Source organism: Spea bombifrons, chromosome 2 (genome assembly GCF_027358695.1).
Source record: "Spea bombifrons isolate aSpeBom1 chromosome 2, aSpeBom1.2.pri, whole genome shotgun sequence".
In the NCBI taxonomy this organism is placed as follows: domain Eukaryota; kingdom Metazoa; phylum Chordata; class Amphibia; order Anura; family Pelobatidae; genus Spea; species Spea bombifrons.
In genome coordinates, this window is record NC_071088.1 from 113,871,559 (window position 1) to 113,888,033 (window position 16,475).

At 40.3% G+C, this 16,475-nt stretch overlaps 1 protein-coding gene across 1 annotated transcript; it reads left to right on the top strand.

Annotated features, from left to right (window-relative positions):
• Nucleotides 1-1,067: 1,067 nt before the first annotated feature.
• On the top strand, nt 1,068-4,419 carry LOC128473491 (inhibin beta B chain-like). The gene is made up of 2 exons (XM_053455725.1): nt 1,068-1,922; nt 3,189-4,419. The coding sequence occupies exons 1-2, from the start codon at nt 1,565-1,567 to the stop codon at nt 3,932-3,934; spliced, it is 1,104 nt and encodes a 367-aa protein (XP_053311700.1). The 5' UTR covers nt 1,068-1,564; the 3' UTR covers nt 3,935-4,419.
• The last annotated feature ends 12,056 nt before the right edge of the window (nt 4,420-16,475 follow it).

Genomic DNA, 16,475 nt, shown 5'->3' on the forward strand with positions numbered 1-16,475 from the left:
GAGATAAACCTCTAAATGAGAGATAGTTAAACTAAGAGCACTGAGTGTTTTCATCTCGGTAGAGTCAAGGGTAGTTTATGGCATCTTGGGTGCTGTGGGTTTCCCCCAAAGTCCCCTTTGAAGCAAGTTCTGGATAGGTTAAGCAAACTTTGAGTGAGTGAGTGAGTGAGTGAGCATTTGAGCTCATGAACCTAATGCAGTGCCTCAAGTTTTAGCAAAGTTCACACAGTTCACTTCCAAGTTGGATTTAAGATGTCAAACCTGTAGCCTAGTTAATAAAGTCTTGAATATCCCCCTGCCTACATTGTGTGGAAAGACCTTTCTCTGTAGCTGGAACACTGAGCTTGGTGAATGGAACCCCCAATATACCAGTACTAATGATGTTTTTGCATTGTTTTCCAAATGTGTAAGTGTTTCCAAAGTTGTTTTTTATTAGCTCTATTTGGTTTTTCCAAGAATGTATCATGTATACGGAGGCAGTGCCATGTCTAAATCATTTTTACTTGTATTAAGGTTTAGGTATATGGTAGTATTTATCTTTCCTATTATTTATACGTAATTTTCTAAAGTGTGTGCTCATTAAATGACATGTTTATCTTTAGATCTGACTGTTGTGTTTGAAGATGTGACTACACCATGGCCAGGTGCCTCTGTTAATTTTCCCTCTGTCTTATAATTTGGTAAATAATTACTATCCTCTTTAAACTTAATGGAGAGTCCAACACTGGTGAAATCCTATCACTTTTATTGCATCAACTTTTGATTCTGAATCTTGCATCTCTGCCCTAGAACAAGCACCTTGCTCTCCACGTGGCTATTGGTTTTCATAAGGGAGGAGGGTAAATAAGAGCAAAGCCATGAAGCAACCAATCCATGATAAGAGAAGGCTGTGCTCTCCAGGTGACAGTGCCAAAAGGGAAGGGCAAATAATGCCCATAGTGTACAGGAGCTTCATGAGAGACTTATGCTCTAAGGGGAGGGGGTGGGGAGTGCAGTACTGAGCTGCAGTATATAGGGCAGTGTAACAGGGAGGAGAGGTTAATTGCAACTCAAAAAGGTTTTGCTGCTGCAGGTTATGCTCATCTACATTCTCCAAGACATAGGGTCCAATCACCTGCATCAGACTGTAAATGATCTTATCTTCTGCAACATCTCCTGTGAACAAGGTTTTCTATAAAGCATTTTTCAGTTGCATGAGAATAATTATTCTGACCTGAACCATCTTCAAGTTCCAACTACTTGGAAGACCTGCTTTTCCATAGATGATTGCAGCTGCTGGCTGACCCACCTGAGACTTCACTACCTCTTCTTCTGAGTCTGTATCTTTGACCTGTGTCACCTGACAGGGGGGAGTCCTGGAGCTAATCCCAATCTCAGTAGCCACATGACAGTTAATGCTGGACCAGATCTCTCTTAAAAGCAGGATGCTGGCATTGCAGGACCCACAGCTAGACAAGCCCTGAGAAAGTGAAGGTACAGGAGACTGGACAAAGAATAGGGCATCGGCTTCCTATCAAGATAAACTTCCACTTTCTTAATCTGTCATTAATAGAACTTTACACTGATGGCCTCCAGTTCCCAGAAGGAGGGTGTCTGCTTCTACCTCCTTACCTTATTGGGTGCTTGGGCAGCATCTACCCAGGTAGGGGGCAGGAAAACCGAATGCCCATCATGCGGAGTCCAAGACAAAGATGTGATGTTGGAGTTGGCCAAGCAACAGATCCTACAGAAATTACACCTAAAAGAAAGACCTAATATTACACATCCAATTCCTCGGGGAGCTGTGGTTAATGCCCTGCGCAGATTGCACTTGAGTAAACCAAGAATGGATGGGCTTTTTGGGTCCCCCAACTGGGACAGCAACTCAGACAATTCAGAGGTGGACCAGCAGAGCTATGAGATCATCAGTTTTGCAGAATCAGGTAAGAAGAACATTTTCTTTGGGGACATTACATTACCCACTGAAGACACCAATAGAAAACACATGTGAGCTATTGTTTTACTTCTCTCTGTATATGCTCCTTTAGTAACACTATATACACCAAAACTCTTTAACCCTTTATTTTCTCCATACCACCCCCATGCCACTGGAAGTAGACAGATTTAAAGCAAGTTGCACCAGTTGCATATCTATGAGTCAGCTTCATTGTCTCTTGTCCCCATTCACTTAATGTATATTTTAACAAGGCTTTCTCTTAGAACCTCATTAAACCACTGTTTTGGTGGGCTGGGCAATATGGTTCCAGATATATGTGTATCCATTATAATGCATATATACCTGTTGCTCTGAAAGTACCCTGTCTAATACTGAACTGTGTTGAAAGTGTTAAATATACATGCAATACTGTGTAAATAACATTATGTACATACTGTATATGTAAGTTTAAATTGGTCTGCTGAAGCGATGAAGGTTGTTTATTCAGGGTCAAGGCCCGTTACCCTCTCGAATCCCTTAACTTCTCCAAATTCATTGTTCACTCTGCTTAAATTCCCCTGTTATCCAGTTATTGTACTAAATTGAGAACTAGATACGTTTCTTAAATAGGGGAATCTCTTTTATGTGTTTGGTTCAGTTCAAAAAGTAAGCAGGAGTGACACATAATGGGCAATACTGGTAACTGAAAAAAAGAATAAAAAAAATATAAATCATACAAAATTATTACCGGTATTTAGTGATTTATATGTCACCATCATTTAACCATAGAAATGTGCAACAGGTAAACAGAATATAGCAAGTAGTATATCACATTAAAATGAGGACATACATAAAGCAAAATAGGGAAAGGCGATAATTATAGGGACACTGTAGTCCATATCTTAGTCTTCATGTTCTGCTTTCCTTATCTACTAACAATGAAGCCATGAGCATAATACAAGCATGTTCCGTTTTTTTATCTGCCCGAGTAATATGGATGCCCAATACATACTTGAGACTGAAGAGAAGGAGCACAAGAAGGATTCTATCACAATGTATATGCTTCCTAGAGTCCTTAATACTTTGGACACCTTGGTGGCTATATGTATAACTACAAGTAAAACACAAAAATGCTTCTTTTCCTTCTAAACTCTTGCTAACTCTTCTGTGCCATATATTATTCCTTAATATTATTTTGTAATTAAAATGCTAATTCCAGTGATGCCTGTGGCATATGCAACAAATTTTAACAACTTCCTTTCTCTATGTGCAGAATCAAACAATGAATCTAGTACAATCCTGAATTTCCAGTTTGCAAGAGAGGAAGAACAAAATGTCCATGTTCTCCAAGCACATCTTTGGATCTTCCTTAAACCAAATAGGACTTATCAGACAAACCAAACATTAAAACTATATCTTGTCCAAGAAGAATTTTCTCAACGTATTATGATAAGTGAAAAAAACTTGGAACCTCGATGGAGTGGCTGGCAAACATTCTCATTGAAGCAAATGCTTCAGACATTCCTTGACGGAGGAGATAAAAGTCTAAAGCTGGAACTGGATTGTGAAGGCTGCAAGGACCTTCCAGTCTTGGTCAACCTCAACGACTCCCACCAGCCATTTCTAGTTGCCCAAGCTAAAGTAAGGGAAAGGAGTCACCATGCTGCAAAGAGAAGCCTAAAATGTGACCAGAACTCTAATCTGTGTTGCAGGAAAGACTATTATGTAGACTTTAAAGATATCGGGTGGAATGATTGGATTATAAAACCAGAGGGTTACCAGATAAATTACTGTATGGGTCTCTGCCCAGTGCACATTGCTGGTGCACCAGGCATGGCTGCTTCATTCCACACCACAGTCCTCAATCTCATTAAGGCCAACAATATTCAGACAGCTGTGAGCTCTTGCTGTGTTCCCACCAAAAGGCGTCCTTTATCCATGCTTTATTTTGACAGAAATAACAACATTGTAAAGACTGATATTCCAGACATGATTGTAGAAGCTTGTGGGTGCAGCTAAAAGCTTCCGAAGTTTTTTTTAATTGAAATTCGAACAGAGAGAAGCTGGCTTGTCTCTTTAAGATTTATATCTGCTAGTACAAGGACAGATAAAAAGAAAATATGCTGAAAATAAATTGCACAAGCCATGTAAAGCATTGCAAGGCCTCACATCATTTAAATAATCGGCCATTTCTGATGACAGCATTTACGAAGGCTTCAAAGGCTAACACAGCTACTTGCCATTTGAGTGTCACATACCCAGCTAAGCGTAGGTACTAGTCATTCACTACCAAACAAATGACTAGCATGGTATTCTCTATTCAGGCCAAAAAATCCCCTAATTTTCTGCACGTTAAGTTGTAGATAACCAAAGATTATGCACTTAAGGAGACACTCCAGCCGTCATGTGCCCTTTAATGCATATAAGAGCTGAGTCTCCCCACACCCACAAACTACTTGGCTTTCAGGAGATGTGTTTGGCCAACTGGTACAAAGGATCCAAGTGGGTCTAATGAGATTTAATTCGGAGCACTTGCATAAAAGTGATTAGGTGCATCATGCAAAAATCAGACCGGGGTGGGGGGTCTTCTTTCTGGCAGCGAATGTATTAAATCAATTTATATTGCTAAGAAAGACACACTTAGTGCCCATCCAAGCTTACAATGTTACAGTTTCCAAGTGCCAAGCTGAAGAAGAGTCACAATGGACGTTTTAAGCAATATGTCTCTTCCATGGTGCATTTTCAAGAACATTTTATCAATGACTTTATCAGTGGGTTTTTGAATGTTATTTTAACTGCTGGTTGTATGTTTTCCCAGATATTTGATGTGTGACACAACCACTGCCTATTGTATATTTGTATATTATTATTTTATTATTTTCACAGTATTTTCACATTGTTAAATAAACAAAATTAGGAAAAAAATAATGTGTGTGTTTGATTAAAATAATACATGAGGTTGCAGGGCTGACAAAATATATATTAGCTGGTTTTAATTTTCAGTTTAATAAAAATGGATTTATTGATCTATTAGCCTAAGAAAAAAACTATTTCTCATTTTATTACTATAAACTACTATTACACCTTTTATTGGATCAACATAGAAAAAGTTGTAAGGTTATATAAGTTAGGTTATATAACTTTTTGGGACCTCAGATAAAAGAAAATTATTCCCTGGAGATTTGTTCACTATGGCACTAGGCAAAAATGGTATTCTGCCATGGAGGGCCTAACATTCATGTACCATACAATTTGCGTCTAGTTTCAGCTTATAGGTCAGTTACTCTGTGGAGTTAAATGAGTTTTGTTCCCATTCACATCAGGAAAACTAAGCGTTTTTCAAACACATTGCCTAAGCTATGAAACAACTTAGAACAGCAAGAATGGACCTGACAATTTACTGTGATATCTGTCTCATGAAGTCTGAACCAAAATAATCTAGCTGCATCTCCAGGATTCATATTTCAGGGCACATGCAAAATTAGGCATGGCCACATAAGACATTTGATGGAGGTTGGGGGGCCATTGATTTCATTAAGAATATAGCCCTAAGTGTATAAAACACTGGGAGAGTATTAATGCAGAATATTAATGGTGCTCCTGTCAAATATGTGGCCAAAAGCCAGCCGCTACGTAAACACTTACTCGCCCTCTCGTCTACTCACTGTTTGACGTTCTCTTTTTTAATCAGTCACATTCTCTTCTTTTGACACATCAGAGGGGAACGGTCAGCATCACAATTGAAACTACCTCTTTATTATTATTATTATTATGATTATTATTATCTTTTATTCATATAGCGCCAACAATTTACACAGCACTTAATACAATACATATATTCAAGGGGTATAGCAAGACAAGAATTGACAGACTAAGACAAACCGATACATTAGGTGGAGAGAGCCCTGCTCGCAAGCTTACAATCTTGAGATGTTTGTCGTGGAAGCTTGGAGTGACAGGATTAAATAGATTTTCTGCTGTGTCCTTCCCTTGTCCTCACCTACTCGTACACTAACTAATCAGCAACAATCATCAGTTTATCAATCGGACAGAATGATTTATTTGTTTAAAAAACATATTTCTGTATCAAATATTGTTATGCCATCTTAAACCATCATTGGATCTTAAGGAGTTAATCTAGTTTTCTTTTTTTACATTTAACCCCACTGTCCTTTTGCCTTTTAAACGTCTTCCTCCATTTTAACCTATTCACCCTTACATTTTTTATTAAACCCCTCACTTTTTTATTCAATTCATGTTCTTTAGGGCCATGACACTATACATTCTGCAATGCACACTACCATAACACATTTGGGAACCCTTCTGAGCCTGGTGCTTTGGTGAGGCTTTAGATAAAGTGTCTCATCAAACTAGTTAGCTTTGGGATGCTGGGTAAGCTAGAAAGACACTTCTAGCGAAAGAAAATGTCCACAAAAAAAGTTTATACGATGGCTTGCCATCAGACATCTCAGTTTTCTAAAGGAGAGTTAGCTCTACTGCCCTTAGAAAATCAGGGCTGCGTAAGATTTACGTTATGTAAAGTCCACAATATTTTGGAGAGTTTCTTTAGGGATTTTTGCCCATTCATCCACTAGAGCATTCGTGAGGTCAGGCACTGATGATGGACGAGGAGGTCTGGCTCGCAATCTCTGTTCCAGTTAATCCCAAAGGTGTTCAAAGGGGTTGAAGTCAGGGCTCTAAGCAGGGCCGGTCAAGTTATTCCACACCAAACTCATTCAACCATTTTTTTATGGGCCTTGCTTTGTGCGCTGGAATAGAAAAGGACCTTCCCCAAACTGTTCCGACAAAGTTGGAAGTCTAGCATTGTACAAAATGTCTTGATATGATGAAAGGTGACATACCAAGAGATTTCAATAACAAGACCTTACGTTGCTCTGTCACTGCATTCTATGTAGAAGTAGCAGCAGCCTGATCCCTGTTTTAGCCCAAACACCCATGGTCCATCAGTTCAAACTCTATTGTTTGCATCTTCATCTTCTGACGAAAGGTATTGCTTCAACAGAGACTATAGCTGCACAAACTTCCCTACAAACGTTAAACCAGTGTGGGAGATTTGTCTTGTGGTGTAGCAGGGTCCCACTTCTCCATGCAGGCTTTATTGCGGCCCAAACTCGGGGAGCAGGGAGGCATGGCAATAGGGCAGTGGTTGCGTCGACAGGAGGAGCCCTTCCTGGAAAGGGTTCATATGTTCCTCTACCTCTTCTGCTGGAACATTAATTTTCTTTGTCAGGAAAAAGGACTGTGGATTGTCACGATCAAGATCAGATACCCCTTACTGCAGGTATCTGAGTTGTTGGATCGTCTAATGTTCTGCATATCTATACTCCAAGATTGAGCTCAAAGGCGCCTACAATCTTGTGAGGGTCAAAAGGTGGAAAATGGCTTTTTTCTCTCAGTACAAGAATTTAAATATACCCTCATGAATATACAACATGACCGGAATTAAGTTTTCAGGGATTTCCTCGATGTCTCTGTGGTCATTTATCTCAATGACATCTTGGTGTTCCCTCCCCTCTGGAAGACCATCGTGTACATATGTGCAAAGTCCTTCTCCGCTTAGGAAGCAAGGCCTGTATGCTAAACTCATAAAATCCAAGTTCATGCTGCCATACTGTCCCAAAAACAAGGTGACAAACAAGGTTACGCCCTGTGGCTTTGTATTCCGGAAGAGTTGACAGTTCCTTGCCATAAAACAGGCCTTGCAACTGACCATCGTAGAGCGTTCACATCCCACATCTGACGTGCTTTTTTGCCAAGGTCTTCTTGTAGAGGTGAACATGTCCTCCTCCTTACACCCACAGACCAACAGGTAGACAGAGCAACTCAACCAGATCCTGGAACAATACCTGCAATGCAGAACAATTTGCAAAACAATTTGTTTTCTATGGCTGAATTCACATATAATAACCAGGTTCAGTGTTCCCTTGGTGTTTCTCCTTTCTTTGCCAACTACAGGTATCACTCTACCATATTACTTGGTTCACCCTTTCTCAGCCAAGTACCCAATGCCATATCTCGGTTACAGACGCTCATCCGTTCCTTTGGTCCCCTCTGTCGCATTTTGACTACAGCCCAACATAAGTACAACACGGATGCAGACAGGCATCGTATATAATCCAGGGGATAAACCAATATAAACCAGGGGATAAAGTGTGGCTCTTGTCGCTCCACCTAGCTTGTAGGAGCTGGAGATGTCCATCCAAATAAATAAAGTCCCAGGTATACCATGTTCGAGCTGGTTGGCAACACTGTTGTCTGTCTCCAACTGCCTGCCTCGTACCGCGTCCATCTAGTATTCCATGTTTCCCTGGTGAAACCCTGGAAAGACAATGAATACTCATGGTCTGATCCTATGCCGCCTGCCCCTGTTGAAATTGATGGTAAAGCAAAATAAAAGGTCCAAACTATCCTCAGTTCCTCGACTTCACTATCCTCAACTTCACCCTTGGATTGTGATCCGGATTATTTTACTGACCGCTGCCTCCCTATTTGACCTTTGGATTGGATCTGGTTATTCTACTGACCGCTGCCCACCTATTTGACCCTCGGATTGTACATGATTTATTCTACTAACAACTGCCTGCCTATTTGACCCTTGGTTTGCTGTACGGACTACTGCTAGTGCTCACCCTTGGTGAATTCCTTGATTCCCTTATTACCTTACTACTGCCATTGGGCTCCTATACCATACTATAAACAATAGCAGTAAAGCTTCTACAGTAGACACATGAAAATATATAAAAAGGGAACACAAGGGACCAAAAATAGTGTAATATATACAAGGTAATAAACAGTATTTAATATAATCCTCAATTAAAATTTCACTAATCAGAATGGCATTTTATAAAACTTATAAAATGCAAATAACGATCTTGTAGGAACCGCTTGGTATAATACCCTCAGGGTCCCCCCCCAAATGCAAACTCTGCTGTAATGCCACCGCATGGAGACGGAGCGAGCAGGAACAAATGCCATGGGCTGCAAAGTATGTCCGACAATAACGGTCCATCTGTAGTGTCCAGCAGGTGGACAGCTGGGTCCTAACTCACCTGTCAGGTTTGTCACATGTTTGTTGGCATTTCCAGGACAATTCCAGGAAGTTCTAGAATATCACATAAACTGGGGTTGCAATGAAGTTTTACATTTAAACCTGTGTAACAGGAAAACGCATTACCACTTCTCACTGAGCGTGTAGTTTGGCGTCCTGTTCTTGTCTCCTTTTTTCCAGCACGGTAGTTCCACAAAGATGGCATGGCTCTGTATCAGTCAGGTCTTCCAACATATTGAAGAAATGTAACTGCAATTTCTTCAGTTAATATTATGGTTTCAATAGAAATCTTTTGGTCAACATTGTTTTGGGGGTGACTCCTGTTACATTTGGGGCCAACTTATCGCAGCACCCCCAGTCGCCTCTCCCTCCATGGTCTGCATCCAAGGTTCAATAAACGGAGCACCTTTAAGAAATAGGGCGTCTGTGTATGACATAATTTGCCAACACGTTGCGTCTCAACGGTGCGGGAAAGTCTATTGAGGCTTCGCTAAGCTGGTACAGCTTCCATAGTGTAAATAGGACAGCCTCATTATAAGTCTCTCTGTGTAGTATGGGCCAGAAAGAGGCAGCTGGTCGATTTGCCCAAGAAGGGAAATGTGTGGCATTACACTGTTGAGGGGGGCACAGGTAAGGCAATTTATTACATGGGAGCCATAAAAGACTCAGAAATCAATCACTTGACTGATTATAAGATGCATTACTATTATTTATTTGGTTGGCATTTGAATTTGTCTTTTCATGTCTATTTTTACAGCTTAAACGTACAAATGTCACTAGTTCATTTAGGTGCTTCAGTTTGGGCATGATGTAAGGTGCACCTTGTCCCTTTTATCTACGCTTATCACGAAAAGCCAGCGTGAACAAGAAATAACAAGAACATATTTCCAGTTGGTATAGTTAAACATGTACTAAACTGTAAAACGTGGACATGGTGGCTGGTTATCTGACCTTCTCTGTTGGTTTGTACACAAATGTCTGCCAGTGCTCCTCTGATAATATCCATAATGAAACAAACCCAGTCAGTCTGATGGACATAGGACAATAAAGCAGATCTGTCTTCTTCCCAGTTACTATATTTTACAGTTCACTGAACTAAAAAAAAACTTGGAATGATGTTTACAGTTAAAAGTACCATGGAAGCAGACATCTTTTTTCTTTGTTCTTAGAATTTGTGTCACTACTGCTGCAACCCAGAAGTGGTCACCACAGTAGTTCTTCACCCTAAAACACCTAGCAAAGGTTTAAGCCCCAAGTTAGACAGACAGGGACTTTGATGATCCCAATAGTGAGAAGGCTCAGGTAAAGGCAGATATAAATAGTCTCTGAGTGTAAGTAGCAGAGTACTACAGGATTTTCCAGATACCTATATCAGTAATGCTGCAGGTAAATGCCAAGTGACACAGGATGCCAGGTCAGGTGTGCACAGCAGATACATGGAGCTGCACTAATAGCAGGTGCATGTGTATAGCAGCTCTGGATTTTTAAATCTGGTGTCTAGCCTGCCTCCTCTCCTTGCTGTGCATTATGGATGCACCCTCCTGTGCATCATAGGTCTCCTGGATGCCTGGCGGGAAAGCGCGGAAGACAAATGTCCGGTAAGTGCACACACATAGAGACCTTGCACCGGCTAGCAGCCGCCTGCATGCCGGTGGCGGGGCTCAACAACATGACAACTTGCATGATTTCTTCTATTAATGTATTTCTCTTCTTGTGTGGAGTAATTCATTTTTTTAATTTAATTGCACAGTAACCTTTATTAACCCCTTAACGTTCATTGCCGGGTCAGGCATGTCATGCAAAAGGTCACTTAACGACCTATGACGTGCCTGACGCGTCATGAGTCTTAAACAAGCTTAGAAAGTGATCAACGATCAATTTCTTGTCTTAAACAGGTTCTGCATTCAACCATGCAAGTCAATGGAGCCCAGCTTTCTAATCACTATGTGATTAGTAAAATATTTAAAAAAAATGGAAAAAAAAAGCTTAAAAAAAAGGTAACATTTAAAAATGATTATGCATCAGAGGAACCATCCAGTTCCAGCAAAATGTAAAAAAAAAAAGTCCAAAAAGAATAAAATAAATAAAATAAAAAAAATAAGTTTGTTATTATGAGAAAGTGCTAAAATTAGCGCTGTATCTTCCCAAAAATCCTGACATGGAAAAATTTAAATAAAAGCATTTCAAATACCGAAGGGGTGTCTAATTTAAAAAAATGAATGGTTTTATGGGGTAAATTGGAGTGGCCGGGCTCAAAGATAGGGCATAGGCACAGACTGACCAAAATCACTGTTTGATAGTGACGTATACCTGGAGCTATAAATTTATACCCAAAGTACAATTTGTGTGAAAAAAATACCAAAAAACTACTACTACAAAGTGTGGCAAAGGCTGGTGATAGAATCTCATGCATGGAAAGGGTTAAATACTAGCATTTGTAATACCTTGGGGTGTCATGTTTTCAAAAATATATGGTTTGATGGGGTAAATTGAATTAGTCGGCTTCAAAGATGGTCCTATTAGGACATGGGGGCAGTAGGACCAGATGTAAAAGCTCAAAGTAAAAAAATGTGCACTTCCTAAATGTGGCATTTTACCTCCCAAACAGCCCGACAAACCCACGCATGGGGGTGTCACTGTACTCGGGAGATGTTGCTGAACACATATTGGGGTGTTGTTTGATAGTGACGTATATCAAGAGCTGTAAATCCATACCTGAAGTGTAATTTTAGTGATAAAAAACACAAAATAAATTACTACCACAAAGTTTGACAAAGTTCTGGTGGTAGAATTAGTGCATGGAAAGAGTTAAAATTCTAGCATTTGAAATACTCTGGGGTGTCTAGGTTTCAAAAATATATGATTTGATGGGGTAAATTTCATTGGCCGGCTTCAAAGATACCCGAAATGGCACATGGGGGGAAGAATTACCAGATTTGGAAAAAATGGTTTTGAAATTGCAAAATGCTACTTGTACTTAATGCTCCATAACGTGCAGAAAAAAGCAAAAAAACATAAAAACATTGGGTATTTCTAAACTCAAGACAAACAGTAGAATCTATTTAGTAGGTTTCTTCATTAGCTTTTTTGGATGAGTAAAATATTTTTTGGGTAAAAGTCAGAAAATGTGGGGTTTTTTTACATTTTTCATCATATTTTATTATTTTTTTATGGAAAATTGGATAATATGATCAAAACTATGGTATCTGAAGAAAGCCCTTCTTGTCCTGAAAAAAACAACATATAATTTGCGTGGGTTCACTAAATAAGTGAGGAGAAAATTACATCTAAACAAAAGCGCCAAAAAAGCCTCGGTCCCAATGGTAAAAAAGGTAAAACACAGCTTGGTCCTTAAGGGGTTAATGCATAAGTCAAAGTCTTGATTGTGATATAATTGTCTTTGAAATTTTGATAACTATGCATCAGTGCCCCGATTTTACATGATAGTGAGCAGATTGTATAATTAATTGTGTCCTGACCTGCACTCTTCAAGTGTGGTACTGTGATAGGTTGCCACCTTTGCAATAAGTCATTTCGTGAAATTTCATCCCTGCTAGATATTCCACGGTCAACTGTAAGTGATATTATTGGAAAGTAGAAGCATTCAGGAGCAGCAGCAACAAAGCCATAGAGTGGGGTCACCAAGTGCTGAGGAGCATGGCATGTGTAAAAGTTGCCAATGCTCCGCTGATTCCATAGCATAAAATTCCATAGCATAAAAACTGAGCGACGGGAATGGGTTTCTATAGCCAAACAGCTGCATGTAAGCCTCACATCACCAATACCAAGCTTCGGCTGCAGTGATGTAAATCGCCGGACTCTGCAGCAATTGAAACGTGTTCTTCGGAGTGATGAATCACGCTTCTCTGAGTCTGCGTTTGGCGGATGCTAGGAGAACGTTACCTGCCTGGCTGCATTGTGTCAACTATAAAGTTTGGTGGAGGAGGGATAATGGTATTTGGCTGTTTCAGGGGTTCCAGTGAAGGGAATTCTTAATGCTTCAGCATACCAAGACATTTCAGACTATGGGAACAGTTTGGGGAAGGTCATTTTCCATTCCAGCATGACTGTGCCCTAGTGCACAAAGCAAGGTCCATAAAGACATGGTTGGATTAATTTTGTGTGGAAGAACACGACTGTCCTGCACAGAGCCCTGACCTCAACTCCATGATCAACCCCAACCTTTGGGATGAACTGGAACGGAAATTTCTTGCAAGGACTTCTCGTCCAACATCTGTACCTGACAAATGCTACTGGATGAATGGGCAAATATTCCCACAGAAACACTCCACAATCTTGTGGAAAGGGGGACCAATCAGGGGCGTAACTAGAAACCTCAGGGCCCCGGTGCGAGAATCTGTTAAGGGTCCCCCCACCCCCAACCCATCTATCCCTTTCTTACTATCTCACCTCTCCCTCCCTACCCCCCTTCTCACAATCTACCCTCTCCCTCCCTACCCCCTTCTCACAATCTCCCCTCTTCCTCCTTACCCCCCCTTTCTCACGATCTACCCTCTCCCTCCCTACCCCCTTCTCACGATCTACCCTCTCCCTCCCTTACTGTCAACTCCTGTGTTGGGAGCGTGAGGCGTTTGTCTCGGGTGCCGGCGCTTCACTGCTGAGTGCCGGCATATGACGTCATATGCCGGCGCTCAGTGTGAAGCGCCGGCACCCGAGACAAACGCCTCATGCTCCCAACACTGCACTCTGGGCAGCGCTGAGGCAGGCAGGCGGCGGCGGCGGCGGCGGCAGCAGCGGGGAGCAGAGGCATCCTGGAGTTTTCAGCAACCGCTCGGCACCCCTTGGGCCCCCCTGACTAGCAGAACTCCAGGGCCCGGTCGCAGTCGCAACCCCTGCAACGCCGGTAGTTCCGCCACTGAGACCAATTACATATTAATGTCTATGTATTTAGAATGTGATGTTATAAAAGTTGGTGTACATTTATAAATACACACACAGAATCTGCATATAATACAAAGTACAGTACTCCGGTAAATAAAATATTAATACTGATCCTTCCATTCATTCCCTATTCCAACTCTATCTTATGTACCCATACATAAAGTATTTGAATCTATGGTATAAATGATAAGCATTAAGCATATACAAATTCAATTGAAATTCAGTAGATAGCGATCACTTCTAAGGGATGTTAGTTTAAATATATTATGGTTATTTATATATATATATATATATATATATATAGGCCAAAGGGTATAACAGAATTTGTCATGATTTGTGTACTCCAAATGTCACAAGAGGAAGGAACACATTCTGTTCAATAATTTTATCCAAACTGTTTATTTTCTCACACACATCATTTTTGCTTTCCCTCTTCATTCCAACTCTATCTTCTGTTTGTGTATTTGTTTAATCTTTAAAAAAAGTTCCATGTGTATCATTTACCAGAAACACCATAACAGAGATTCAAGTTCTCCGGTGTAGGCTTGGTGCCTAGTAGGTAACATCTATTGAGAGGTCACTACAGTTATAATGAGATAAGTAGTTGATAAATATGATTTCATTCTTACTGCCCATGGAACAAACTGGAATAGGATTCCTGTTCACATGATCAGTGCATGATAGATGTGTCAATTCAGAGAACAAATAGTCAAAGTTCGTTTACATCATGGTAATGTAAAATTGGTTTGGATGATGTTATGTGTGATACATTTATCCATTATCCCCAAAAGTTCCTAAAACAACGATGCTGCAAGCTGGAAAGGTTTATTTTTGCGTTCAGTTAAGCTTGATGAGGATGTACTTGCAGACAAGAAATTGTAGGATAGTTAGGAAAGTTTAGCCCCTTTTCATCCCTAGTTTCGTTACTAAGGAGAGGCCAGAGATATATTCCCTTATGCATCATTTATCATATCTGTCAGTGCATCGGTTAATGATGGGATAGATAAGGTGCTCAGCTGGGTTCATTGGGTCCTAGAAGGACTAATTTTCTTATCTTATACACCCTCTACACTTTACCTAAAGATACCTTTATTTGTTCAAAACAAATTAGTCTAGTAAATGTCTAGTTTACATGTCACATGACATCAAATGATACAATGTTACAACTCCCCTTAGTCTTTTTTTTTCAAATGTATGGGGTTCCACATACATGTAGGTTGCACAGTGTAGACACATTTGGGTCACACGCCATAACTAGGCACAGAAACACGGTCTTGGCATAAAATACACATATCCACAACTATATATATATATACTATCCACATAATCCACAAACACCCTTAATATACCTCTTGTGAAACTGCCTTTGTAGGCTAAAGGCCAGACGACATCATTCTTCTGATTGAGGGTCATATGAATTATCATTTGATATGTATTAGAGATCTGCACCTACAGCTGTCATTTTATCACATCAATCACTGCATCAGAGGATATGTTTTTGTTTCGGGGCAGCAGCTGATTGGTCAACAACCTCATCAGTAGCATTCTCCCATCTGCAACAGTCCATCAATGTTTGACAGCTGATACAAGACTTCTGCATCTAACCTCCAAGGAACACAGATGGATACGTGGATCAATTATTTATCCCCATTATATGCAGAAAAGGGATTTTTATCAAACTGGTAATCTTGAGACATACCACATATGAGATATATGTTTGCTTTTTTTTTAATCATGTATCTCATGCATACAATAGACATAGATATGCATAACAGATAGCTTATTAAATGCTTACATAGTACCTAAAACACAGGCCCTTAAGACATATACCTATATTAGTGTCCACGTGCCTGCAAGAGGACAGCTACAGACAACTGAATGTTGATGCCATATATGAATGAAGACAGGGTAGGATCTGTTCTGTTGGATAAATACATACATTTGATCATCTATTTCTTAATTTTCTCACAGCAACAATATATTGCCAAAAGCACTGGTTGGTTTTGTTGGACAGCACATTATGTACCAACTTAACTATAGTGGAAAATTCTGAGATTGGAGAAGATAAAAAAAGTACATTTTGTTCTTTTGTCCAAGTCAGCACTAAAACTGTGTTTTGTTTAATGAATCTCACCACAAACAAAGTCTTTATTGGGTACTATAGAATATAATGCAATCACTCTATTCTCAGGTGGCTGCATTACTGACACTTCCTGTCTTCCACGCAAATTGTACTTTCTGTGCCAGCTTATATGTCTCTGGGTTACGGGCAAGGTTTATGTTAACCTGTAACTTAGGGACAAGGACAACCTCTGTATATGTTTAAATGCACAATAGTGAGAGAGGCCAATGTACTAAATATTACAGGCTTACCCCTCTATAAGGACCTTCATTTAAAGGAGACACACGAAAAAGGATATAGATGCAGCGCAACCATTTGCCTGTTTACATACACTTGCTTTGAAAGAACGGACACTCAGAGCCGGCCTTAAGTGTTCTGGCGCCCTGTGTAGACTACTCCTCCGGCGCCCCATTCTCACTACCCCCCTGACCCTTCTCACTATCCCCCTCTGCCCCTTCTCACTACCT